The following is a 12,901-nucleotide window of genomic DNA, read 5'->3' on the forward strand; positions in this document are numbered from 1 at the left end:
ATGAAAATGTATTAATCGTCGAAGGGAAATTTTTCAAAGACACAATATTCACCACGTTATTCACGTCGGTCTTTGGGAATGATTACAATTTTACTTACAGTTTATTAAGCGGCTTCGTTTTGGGGTATAATTACATGAGACAAAGTTTCAAAGTTTCTGCTTTCCTTACAACCCTTGAAAATAAAAAACTCAATATTTATGACACCCCGTAGTTAAGCTCCGGGGATATACTTTGACATGAGGCTGTGGATATTTGTCAATATACGCTATCCCTATCCCTATCCCTATGGGTATGGGTTATACATATCAAAGTTGGATCGGGGCAGGCGCTCTCCCGCGGTCGTTCCAGCCCTCAGTCAGGGTTGGACCATCGTCGGGGTTGGTTGTACCGTCATAATAAATAAATATATCACACTTACTAGGTATACAATGTCTGCACGTAAACATTACAACATTCAGGGAAAAAGAACGGCTTTTATCATTCTATCCTACGGAGATGCGTATTATGGTCACATACACGTGCATTAAATTATAAGCGAAAGGTTGATAAAACAAACTTTTTTTCTCATTCAAAAATTACCTACTCCTCATAAATTTCACAAACTCCGTCAGCTCCTCGAGACATTTGTGTGAGTCAGAAATTTCAATTGATTGTCGCGTTGATTGGATACCAAAAAATATATTTAATGGAAGATGATGAAAAATTTAATCTCACGCGACTTATTTTACTCAATAGCGTCGGAGATATGAAGTAACAAAAAAGTGAGAGAGATGATTTTTAGCTTTAGAAGTTCCACGGCCGGCGGAGGGCTGCTGCATTAAAATGGGGTGAGTCTCATTCAATTATTTCATATAATTTATACGAGAACTTACGTATTTTGATATTTCGATTCCTCCTCTACTTTTCAAGTTCTCTAGTTTTATTTCTCACGAGGCATGAGAATTTTTCTCATGGATAGACAGATAATGGATGCTTCTATTTTATTTCATACACCATATATTTATGAGATTACGGGAATCTAAGGGAATGAATATCCGATCATGTATCGACCGACTAAATGAACGATGGACTCTAAATGACAAAAACGTCCTTTGAACCTGCAATGCTCACCGTATTGCCGGCAATTAAAAAATATACTAATCGTGAGGTTGATAAACACAGCAGCTTCAATATGCCGGATGAACTAGCGCGACGACGTCGCGTTAATTTTCCCCTAATATTGACTTTATTGATTAATCCTAAATGTTTTCACAGACATTCCACTGTAGTTATTGTAAGTGCACGAATGTATCTATAGAATATTCTCGCGTGTTAGGTCAGCGCGAATAATATTCGTAAAATTGATGAGGTATAGAAAGAAAAAATAAACGGACTCGTGCGATATGAAAATGGTACAAAGTGCAGGTACATTCGTATCAATTATCGTCGGGAAATATCGAGTTGCTCTTCTGACGACGCTAATAGTATAATAATAACGAGGCGGGATCGTTGGATTGTTTCTATCGATCAACCTACGGGTGGTCCTAGGGCGCTGCGTATAACAAGAAAATCGGACTCTACAGGAGTGGAGGGACCAACACCCCGCCTGATGTCGAGAGAACGAAGAAAATGGAAAAGAAAGAATCATGCGAGGCTTTCAGAAATCGCTCGTCTCAGAAAGGAACTGAGGACAAAAATTGAACGTCCCAAAGGTGAAAAGAGAAGTGGAATAATTTTCAATAATTTTGCCAAAAAAAGCGGCGAGAGTTGAGGAGCATAACGCGAGCGGCTTTTTCATAGTTACGTGTCAAATAGTTGAACGAAAGCAACTAATGTTGTGTGAAGTATTGTGTGTCGTATTAAATTCTGTTTGAAAATTAATCAATTTAATTTTCGTTCCAATGAAATTCGTTGGGAATTTCACATCGTTTAACGGCAATCAGCGAGTTTAGCGGCGGCAGTTTCTATAGCATGCAATTCCAGATGGTAACATGTCAATTATAGGCATTCGAAGGTATCCAATTACTAAAGTGTCAAACACTCGTTGCGCTTTAGTAATTCGACAGTTATTAAATCGCCCTGGATATCATTACCTCTGATGTATAACGTCACTACCTAATGCTGAATCGATATAATTTACAAACGGACGGATCAGAGAATTTGATGAATTGAAATTTTTGCGTTACACCGTATAATCTATGATATAACGTTGTCTATCTTCTACGTCATCGAGCAGAGCGCGTCTTCAAGTCGTGATGTTATCCGATGTAGCAGAAGGACGTTGCGATAGAGCGCGCCGCGCTGAGTTAATTAATCACATACCGGAGTGCTTTGGTATAAGGGCGAAACGCTCAGCTCTTCTGATTGCGAGAATAATCGTGATTCTATATAAAGCTATACGTAGATAGCGCGAGTCGTGAATCCACTTGACATCTCGCCTCCGGGTCATACCCATTCTTCTTTTCGCCATGCTGCGAAACAGAGTAAGAGAAAAGGGAAAAAATCGTATCTCTCAGCTGTATCTTTCATTAATTCAATCGAGTTCCAAATTTTCACTCATTTCTTTCTTCAATTTCTTCGCTTTCCTTTTGCGTTTTCGTTTCACGGTATCCGCAGGCGCCGACGCAGGGTGTTTATTCTTCTTGACCTTGCGAGGTGGAACTCGTGCCTCTTACACATGTACGAATTTTCAATTCTGACGATTGTAAATGCTTACGTCGTGACAATCCAAAGTTGAAATTTTAACGGGGATAAAAGATCCCTATTTCCAGAGACACCCCGGTGCAATTGATACAGACATATCTTCCCATTCGCATATTTCTACGAACTTGATCATTTTCATGGGATAATTTTCGTTGTCTCACACGTGTCAAGTTCTTCATATGTAATATGCTCGGTACATATTCCGGAGGTATTTATAACAACGTAATGTATAGAATTGCTCGCTGGGGCGCGAAAATGTTACCGTTAGAACCCCAAACGTTGTAAATTATGTAAGATTCGGTTAATATCAAAGACCTTGTTGAACCTAAAGTCTTGACGTTATATTCCCCCTGAAGTACCTCCCAACCCCGTTACTCTCTGGGTACACATAAGTATATGCATACACCGATGTAGCCCTAAATCCGACAAGTTTCCCTTCAGCGCGCCTAAAATTGGGGCGGAAATCTTGGTCGCCAGAACACGGTTTTACCCTTTCCCTCGGTAAACCAGGGCTCAATATCCCTATACCGGATTCTCGAATGTCATAGAGAAGATTCTCTGCAAAGCCCTCAACCACTAATCCTATAAAACACGCTCCTCGAACACTTTGCTCTTTTATCTATATGCAAGTAGAAGAATAACTATTTAACTCTACGTTTCTTCGCCATCGAAGGAGTCGGTACTTCGCGCATCGATTGACGAATGATTTCGAATATGGATTGCACGAGGTACAAACTCCTCGAACCCCCGGCTCCCTCGATTTATTGGATTCTACCAGGACCCTGAAATCAAACGGGAGGTGAACAACTGTACGATTTTTTTCGCCACTAGAACTAGAACGAAACAGACAATTCAACATCTCTAGTTTCCAATGCTGAGAAAATCAATTTTCCTCGACCAATGGCTTTTGTTTAAATATATTTGTTGCCTGAAATGTAGAGCCACAGGGGTGTTAACGATCGCCAAGTCTTCCATACACACATAGCCTAATAAACATTTCAGCTTTCAACCCTCTTGCAATTTCTGTAAACCCAAGAAGATTCTATTTTGCCTATACTTGGGAAACGTCTTCGCAAGCTTCTCTTCTCTTGTACGAATTCCGCATACCTACAGCTCGAGTTGTAAGTGGAGGGCGTACAAAGTTCCACAAATAGGTAATATGCTTATTGTTAGCTAGACTTTCAACGTTCTTCTCTCTTTTTCCCTTCTCCCTTGAAATGCGAGTGAGGTACGCATCCCAATGGGAGGTTCCAAACTCCGGGATCCGTGTTCGGTATATCATTCGGTCTACCATGGCGCGGTCTGGGTACCAACTGTCTTGTTTCACTTGAAATCAATAAGACTCCGCCGTGTGACTACGCGTAAACTTTCCACCCATATTTATTGTAGCCCATACCTACCTAACTGGCACCTCTTTCTATAATACACCACGATCTACAGGTATAATAACGAAGAGGGGGAAAAACAACGGAAATTTATTCACGTAAACGCGACTTTATGGGATTATTTTCATCTCAGGATTTGGTTAGCTTATAACATGGTTCGGAAGTTATCACCGATTTTAGCACAATTTCTTAACATCAAACTTAATTTATACGAGTCCCTTACGATTATACGATAAACAAATTCATTGTAAAATTTAATGATAACAAAAAAGCTTGATTTAATTATAGTAATTAGGTATTTGAACAGACAATTTCAACCATCGTTTATGAGGGGCTTCTATGTGATTCGTGGAAAAAACTAATTAGTTGGGCAAAACAATAACGAACAAACAAAAAAGGAAGAAGAGAAAAGTAGAAGGAAAAAAGTGTTCCCGGAGTAATTAAATGAGTATAAAACATCGACAATGGAGAGTCGTTTGAAATTCGGATATCTTTCACTTTCCTCTTTCTTTGTCACGGTTGCACTTGGACGAATGAGATGAAAAGAATGTAAAGTTCTTGGTGAGGAAAAATTTAAATTTTCCAAGCAGAAGAAGAAGAAGAAGAAGAAGAAGAAGAAGAAGAAGAAGAAGAAGAAGAAGAAGAAGAAGAAGAAGTAAAAATAAAGCTGAAAAGAGATTAAAAAAAAGTAAAATACCCGAATGAATGACTAAACGTGTACCGTTCGGCTTTCTTTATAGTACAGAGTTACAGGCTTCGTGCAATTGCCATTTTTTTTTTTGTTGTTTTTTTAGTTTGTTCAATTTTTTTCGTCACTCCCGTTATAGATTCATTTATACCTCCGGTATATGTGGGATAATGTACAATAATAACGTCGTTTAAAATAGTGCGTTGAAAAGCACTTAAACCCTTTCATCTCGGTCACGTCCCCCAATTATACTTTCGGCCCTTAATTTTTATTTGGCTACTCGTGCTCACTCCCCAATTTCTGACCCTACACGGCACGTGACCTTTGAACCTTTTTTCTATACCTATAGCATGGCGTGATTCCCCTTCCTCCCTCCATTTTTTTTCATCTACTCAACATTATACAGACGTCTGGAGATAAAAATTGGTACGAATTGTGCGCAGTTTTTCGGTCGTAAAAGACCTGCCAGGATGCAGGAATCCGTCTTTCCGAGCGCGCGACCTACTGTCCCAAGGATATTTGATTTTACTTTTTGTTTCTTATTCTCTTTCACTAGCTCATTCTTTTTCCTTTGGTTCTGCAACCCCTCAGGTTAACCGGAGTCGAGTTTACATCGTACGTCGTATATTGTACAGAGGGAAATACAACGGATTTTTATATCCACGTAGGTTCAACATTAGTACAGGTATAGTTTTGACGTGAGACGGATCATCGAGTTGGATAACAAGAACAGCAGATGCTAACCGTGGGCGCGTAGTCGTGACACGTATAACACTCGGAGGGCCGGAGTTGCTCCTTGAATTTTAACCCTCACTTATTTCGTCTTCCATGTATCAAAGTTTCCAGATATGAGCACGTAAAATATTTATACGAGGACGGGTTGCTTCCGGTACTTTTTGATATTTTTATCAAGCATACTGCGGAAACCTGCGAAAACCTCATCGCCACGAGTCAGGGGTAAAAATGAGAAGAAGAATATCGTACGGGGTGTTTTGTATTCAATGAAGCGGAGTTTGCAATCGCTGAATTTCAGGGCCGAGATGAAGAGCGTATGATGTTGCACCGAAGTACCTCGTCGAGGCGACGCCGGGCGTCGCGTAGCGCCGCAAATTCACCTCAAGGTAACAACCCCTCGGCGGTTTTACCCACGACGAGAGGACGTCGAGCGTCGGTCGCGGTTGATAGAACAACGGCTACTACCTCCTTATCGAGTACCGCAAATCCACAAGAAAGGTCACCGAGGGGTAGCATGGTTCCGGATATTGCCCTGGACGATGACGTTGTCCGTGGAACCGACGAGGTAACGTGAATCGTCATTGAAAATCAAAAGAGCCGCTTTCGATTATCATGTTCTTGATTCGATGTCTGTGATAAATTGTTCATACAGAAAACATGTCAGAGGATGCTGCCCGAAATCGATTTGGAGAATTCGTTGCGCGGTAGTTTGCAATCCGATCTTCAAAACCGAAGTCCTAGATGTTCCCTGGTACCGGATCAGGAATATTGCAGAAGTCCCCGGGGGTCTTTGGTTCCTGAAACCAATCGCAGTCCCAGAAATAGTCTGACGCCGGAAATTAACAGATCCCCGAGGAACAGTCTGGTCCCGGATGCGGCGATAATCAGAAGTCCGAGACATTCGCTCGTACCGGACGCCGCGTTGAGTCCGAGAAATTCTCTGGTACCAGCGGACGCTGCACCCGGATACGGCAGCAGGAGCCAGAGGAACAGTCTCGTCAGAAATACCTTGCAGGCCACCCACGGCGAGGGTTCGGGAGTGACGAGGAATTCGTTGATGCCCGAAGATTGCAGTCCCGTCACCCGCGGGATCAGGCATAATTCGATCGCGTGCGACGGAAATGGAACTTTGAGTCCCAGAGGAAGTTGTGCGAATATATCAAATGTTACGGAATTGTACCTGGATAGAGGTCAACGAGGTTCGGAGATTTCGAAAACTCCGAGGGGAAGCATCGCTCCGACACCTACCGAGGTAAACCACAGTCCTAGAGGATCCATCGTTGCAGAATCGATCAACAGAAGTCCTCGCGGTTCCATAGCTCCGGATCCGAGTCGTTCGCCGCGCGGGTCCATTTCACAAGATTTACAACTCTCCAATCGGAGTCCGAGAGGATCCATAAATATCGCCGGCGCACATGAAATCAACAGATCACCGAGGGGCAGCACCACCGCGGTTGGGGAGGTCGATAGGAATCATAAAAGTGTATCCGCGGGATCGGGGGAAGGCGATAATCGAAGCCCCAGAGGCAGCGTCGGTGCTCAAGATGTCGACAGAAGTCCGAGAGGAAGTTTGGGGGGCGCACAGGATCGCAGAAGTCCCCGAGGAAGTTTCGCTTTTCAGGAACCACGAAGAGCGTCCGCCGATCAGGGTATTTTCATCGGGATTATTATTGTTGTGCAACTTTCGAGCGGTCAGAGTGCCTCTTCTTTCGTTTTTTGTGATCATACCCTCTTACTATCCGTCAAAGTTTGTCGAAGAGGTGTCAAATTGGATTTGGCGCTTCTCGAATCTAGGATAACGATTTCAATTCCCAACTCGGTCGTTTCTATTTTATGTCCAGACGGTGTACGTGTGCGTACACGTACCCCAGATTGGCTTACGCAACTCGATATCGGACGGCTATATTCGATATCACTCGTTAAATCACGTTAGAATCTTGCGACAAATCCAAGATCGGTATTATTACGTGCACATGACCTATCTTACGGGTACATCCCACGGGACCTACCCTCTTCAAAAGTTCACTTTTTACGTTATTCGATGAATGTAGTATAAAGAGAATATATAACTGTACAGTAGAGAGTAAATCCCATTTCGCATCCGCTGCACAGACATAAAACTTGAATGAACTTTATTCCAGGAACTTGGCGAAACAGGAGCACATCTCCGTACAGACAGCGGGAACGGGAACGAGATCGCGCTCCCGATCTCGTTCGCGACAGAGATCCCAACGCTCCGAACACCGGGACAAGGTACACCGGGAATTACGGGGCTCAAGTTAATCTCGGTTACGGTACGAATGCCTGGGCGGACTCGAGAAGAGCGAGTAGTTCCGTGTCTCAGGTAGAAATTGTTCGTGATTTTTTTTTTTTGTTTTTTTCATTTTTTCATCAATCAATCCGCAACATGATCGAAAATTTTGGTTTTACCACGAAAGTTCAACTCGAAAACTCGGCATTTTGTTACCCAGTTCTCCGGTGACGAATCCCGACGACTTTGCGGGGGTGTTCCAAGTTTGATAGAAAAAGGTGGTACCGGTGGCGGAACATTGGCGGTTGCGACTTACGGTTCACTCGCGTTCCAGTTAAAAGATGCCCATCTAGAAGCGAGCGGAACTTGCGATTTTGTCTCCAGGGCTCTGAGCGTCGTAGGTAAAACATTGGTGGTCACGGTATGTCTCGGTTGTCTGACGGCCATGCCGCTGCTGATGCTGATCATGGGTGAGTTCGGGATTTCGAAATCAACTCTCGAACACTCTTCACCGAAATGAAAATCGCTCCAGGTCTCCAATTCATCCGGGATTGCCCCAGGGAGCCGTATATCCCGGTTTATATGGTTGTCGGCGGCACACTCGGAGGCGTGCGAATGTCTTGGGCTCTTTACGCCCAAATACGTTCGAGGAGACCGGAAGTGTTGAGCGTTCCAGGAACAAGATCCCACATGTCACCAACGCGGTTGGCCTCTTTGGCTTTGTCAATTTTTCTAACCGGATGGTTCGTTCTTGGTAAGACGTCGCGAAATTTCAAACTTACCCCCTCGACGATCGGTTGCTTCTGGACCCAAACGTAAAAAGCTTGACCTTGACTGTTGCAGGAAACATTTGGATTCTGAATATCAGGTGGCCGGATTACGCTCCGACATTGTTCGAGCCGAATCGTTGGTGCCACAAAACACTTTACATTTTTTCTTTGGTCCATCTTTGCATCGTTTACGCTACCGTCGGTGCAAGTTTGATCACAGCGGTAGCTTTAGCCATTTGTCGGATCTTTGCTTGTCCTTGGCCGGATGGGTGAGTCGTGAACCTCGATGTTCAAAAAATTCCGAATCGATTACCCTGCGCTATTTTCGTTAATAGAGGAAAAGGTGAATGAACCAATTACCGTTATTATTATTATACAGGTATAAATAACCTAGGCGATCTTTGCGCTTGAATGAATTTCGAGAAACAGTTGCTGCGCACAATGCAGACGGCTACAGTAGAAAACAGGCAGAAAACTTTCTTAAAGGAGAAGCTTTGGCGGAGCTTGAAGAAGAGGAAGAGGAATTAGAAATGGCTCGGGACGTACGAGAGGATCATCAGGAATCAAAAACTGTGGAAGTTTCCGCCGAATTATTTGGGGAGGTAAAAGTATCTGGTCGGGTACAATTTCGTGAACCTGAGGTAATTGAGCTTTGAGAAAATATTGCATGGTAGAGTTAGAAGACAATTTTACACGGTGAAGCGAAGATTTGAGACACATAATACGGGGTGATTTTGTTATCCGTAACTTAACAACCGAAAATCAGGGGGAAGAAAAAGGAGAAAGACACTTTTACATCGAAAATAATTTGCAAAAAAAACGAAATCCACTTTTGATACACAGGGATTATGATTCCTTTCGCGATGATTTATTGACAATACAAGTGCCGACCAATCGAAGAGGGATCGCAACAATTTCCCTAACAAATCGCACTATCGACGTACTATACGTTTACGTACCCATGATTTTTTTTACTCCTCACTGCGAGACCAATTTTGTTTCGTCACAATTAGTGAAAAAAATAAAAAATAAGTGCATGCCAGTTCACAATTTACAACGCATGTGCATATGAATGATTGTACTTCTAATTACATGTATCTAGCGTAGCGGATATGATTGTGTAATAGTTAGTACGCGAATAGTTTAATTAATTGATTAGTTTGGTTGATTATTCATTAATTTGGAACAAGCCGATTCCCGGATCAGTCCATGAGTAAAACACGTAACAAGAAAATAGCCGTGCAAAATATCAAAATACCAGATAATTGACCGGTAATTATCATGTCGCATCGTTATACGTGTAGTGTGTATACACATGGATAGAAATTGGAAACCTTAAAAGTAATGCTGTTCAAGTATCAGAGATAAGGTATTTCGTTTATTTCTAATCAATCGATGATACGACTGGGATAATTCTCCCGCAGAAGAATTATGTGTACAGGTGCTTCGGCTGGTATTTTCGTGGCTGCCGGTGGTTTTTTCTAAATTTTTTCATATTCCTCAATTCATACATACTAAAACTAAACTATCAAATATATCGCAAAAATCAAATCTGGACATGTGGAATCATACGTATAATACGTATGATTCATAATGTATGTTGAATACTAGATAGAACATCAATTTCACATCGATATTGCATTCATTGTGAAGAGAAATAAAAGAAAATATTACTAGGTTAAAAAATTAGAAATTATAATTTATTTTTACATAGCGCATAATGTTACACTGCATGTATATTAGGAATTAGTATAGTGTCAGCCTGAAAAACGTATAGAATTAAAAAAGATTAAAGACAGTCAATTAAATTATTAATCGGTATGAATTAACGAACATAATTAATCTACAGGCAAAACTGTATACATATATCAAAGCAAAAATTCATATAATCGAAACCCTGATAATTACGTCGAAGTTAGTTCGACAAAACTCGCCTAACTATAAAATAACTAAGTAGGTAAAATTCCAGTAGGGACCTGACCAAACCGTCTATACAAATATGTAATAGTAATATGTATTAATAATAATAATAATAATAACAATAATAGTAATAATAGTGATAACAATATTATTAATAATAATATACACCTGCTATAAATTATATACACATTATGTGAATATACAATTATTATTTATAAAATAAATGTGTGCAAGTAAATGCGGACGAATTAGATCTGGTGTATTTGAATAGGTTGGTTGGTTGGCACGTTATCCATGCCGGATGGATAATAATCATCGAAATTTTCTTTTCTATTTCACGTTGCAATCTAGATACGAGAAGACCAGGGAACCATTCATTGCGCGATGAAATCTCCGTCGACGTGTCAATCTTGACTAGTTCTTTTTTTTTCCAATCATTATTGCAACTATTACATTACGTCCATCCATAAATTGATTATACATGTATATTATATACTATAATTGCACATTCGCGCCAGCGCAGTGGTTCGAAAACGGGTCCACATAATGTACCTATACATACATATGGGTATATACATATGATATACATAATTACATAATATTTACATTTACTGTCCACACGATATAGATGATATTTAGCGTACAATATGATGACCTGATGTAAACTTTAAGTCCAAAAAGCTTACGTAGCCTAACATTCCCACTGTACAATATACTTATACCTATACATGTACCGATCTCACGCTTGAATAGCACAAATCATTTGTATGGGGTAATTCTTCATAGTTAAACATAAGATCGATAAATTACTGTACGGGACATCGGGTTCTGGGAACAACAACTCTACTGGTATATTTTTGTTATACCAAAAGAAAAGAGCGATATCAGTTGCATGACAGCTTATACGTATTTTATACAATTTCAAAATTTCCCTTCGATTCGAGGGAGAGAGTTTCATCTAAGAAGAAGTAGGAAAAAAGATAATAAAACAGCAAAGGCGAGAAGATCAGTAATTGACGCATATTACCTTTACAAATTTTTGCAATTTTACCTCGGCTTGTCATTACATCTAACTATAACTGTACCGACGTATCATTATTATTTTTTGCACGCATTGCTTCTGAGATCCTATAAACGATATTTCTTTAGGGACCATGATGTTCATTGAAAAGGCACAACGAAAATTTAGGTAAAAAACTAAAAACTGAAAGAAAAATTATTTAAACAGAAATAGAAATCTATGTACGTTCAATTTCAAATAGTTTTAGATGTTCATAATTATTAACAACGTAATAGCTAATCGTTTAGTTCGGTGGTCGTGGTCAGTAATTAATCAAGTATGTGTAACATGACGTGTCGTTGTTATTAAATTGACGATATGGCTTATTGGAATAGGTGCTAATGTCTGTAGATGATTAATATTATTATCATGTTGTTGTTATTAATTTTCGTCATTATGATTATACATTCACAGATAATATATATATATGTATATATGTATATATATATATATACCATGTATATGTATATATATATTATATTATATAGTGGTAATATGTATCAGATTATTATACATACGATCGAGCAGTCGGTAGAGCATTTATTTATTTTTATACGAATCGTACGGTTGTTTCTCGCGTTGTACGCACCTTCGTAGAAAACGATCCCGATATAATTAATTTTGGGAAGATTTTTATCCAATCTTTATGATTATCGATAGGTATGTACGTTGAATATCAACGATAGATATCCTCCGCTAGATTTCGATCGGTTCGGAAAAAATGAATATACATGTACATAAAAATCTTGTCGCTGATAACTGAACTTCTACATGATTCTATTCCTATAAAATGGATCGACGATACAATAGATAGAAAATAGACATAATAGTACGATATGAATTAGTTACGTTCTCTTTATACCTGCCCATTTGAATTGTAATACCTCTTGAATACATACGACAATTAGTTATTTTTCGGAACGAACACCAAATATACAATCTCGAATATACATGTAAAACATCTAATGATATCGTTCTTACAAGATTTTTGCCCGACGTTTATTGTATTACATATATTATAATAGAAATACCAGATATATCGATAGCATAGATCATACGATAATTAATATAACAAGCTATCCGGAGTTGGCTCATGCTGGTTATCATAAATAATAGATGCGTACGTGTGTATTGTTTATAAATATCAATAAACCAATGTATTGTCGTAGCAAGTGGAATTTCATTCGTAACAAAACTATCGATCCTATTTTATACGTTGAAATTTGTGCAAAAAGTAACGGACTCGAAAATGGAATAGATTCATTTCACATGATCGTTATCATAATTATTTTTCAATATCTATTCGGGATATCTTTCTTCTGGCGCTCCGCCGTTCTCCTGTAATGATAATAATTGGGCAATTGAATGAAGTTTAAAATTGCTAAATCTCGAATCATTCGACAAGCGGC

At 39.8% G+C, this 12,901-nt stretch overlaps 1 protein-coding gene across 4 annotated transcripts; it reads left to right on the forward strand.

Annotated features, from left to right (window-relative positions):
* The first annotated feature begins 345 nt into the window (after positions 1–345).
* Positions 346–12,660, forward strand: LOC105683128. Of its 4 annotated transcripts, none has more exons than XM_048657687.1 (9): positions 346–629; positions 737–828; positions 5,790–6,056; positions 6,144–7,140; positions 7,633–7,835; positions 7,963–8,212; positions 8,275–8,496; positions 8,586–8,781; positions 8,892–12,660. In XM_048657687.1, the coding sequence occupies exons 3-9, from the start codon at positions 5,808–5,810 to the stop codon at positions 8,899–8,901; spliced, it is 2,127 nt and encodes a 708-aa protein (XP_048513644.1). In that variant the 5' UTR covers positions 346–629; positions 737–828; positions 5,790–5,807; the 3' UTR covers positions 8,902–12,660. The 4 variants fall into 4 exon arrangements, with proteins under 4 accessions (XP_048513644.1, XP_020706431.2, XP_020706433.2 ...); XM_020850772.2 differs by having other exon boundaries at positions 783–828; XM_020850774.2 differs by having other exon boundaries at positions 346–542; positions 783–828.
* Positions 12,661–12,901: the final 241 nt, after the last annotated feature.

The sequence above is a fragment of the Athalia rosae genome, chromosome 6 (assembly GCF_917208135.1).
Source record: "Athalia rosae chromosome 6, iyAthRosa1.1, whole genome shotgun sequence".
In the NCBI taxonomy this organism is placed as follows: domain Eukaryota; kingdom Metazoa; phylum Arthropoda; class Insecta; order Hymenoptera; family Athaliidae; genus Athalia; species Athalia rosae.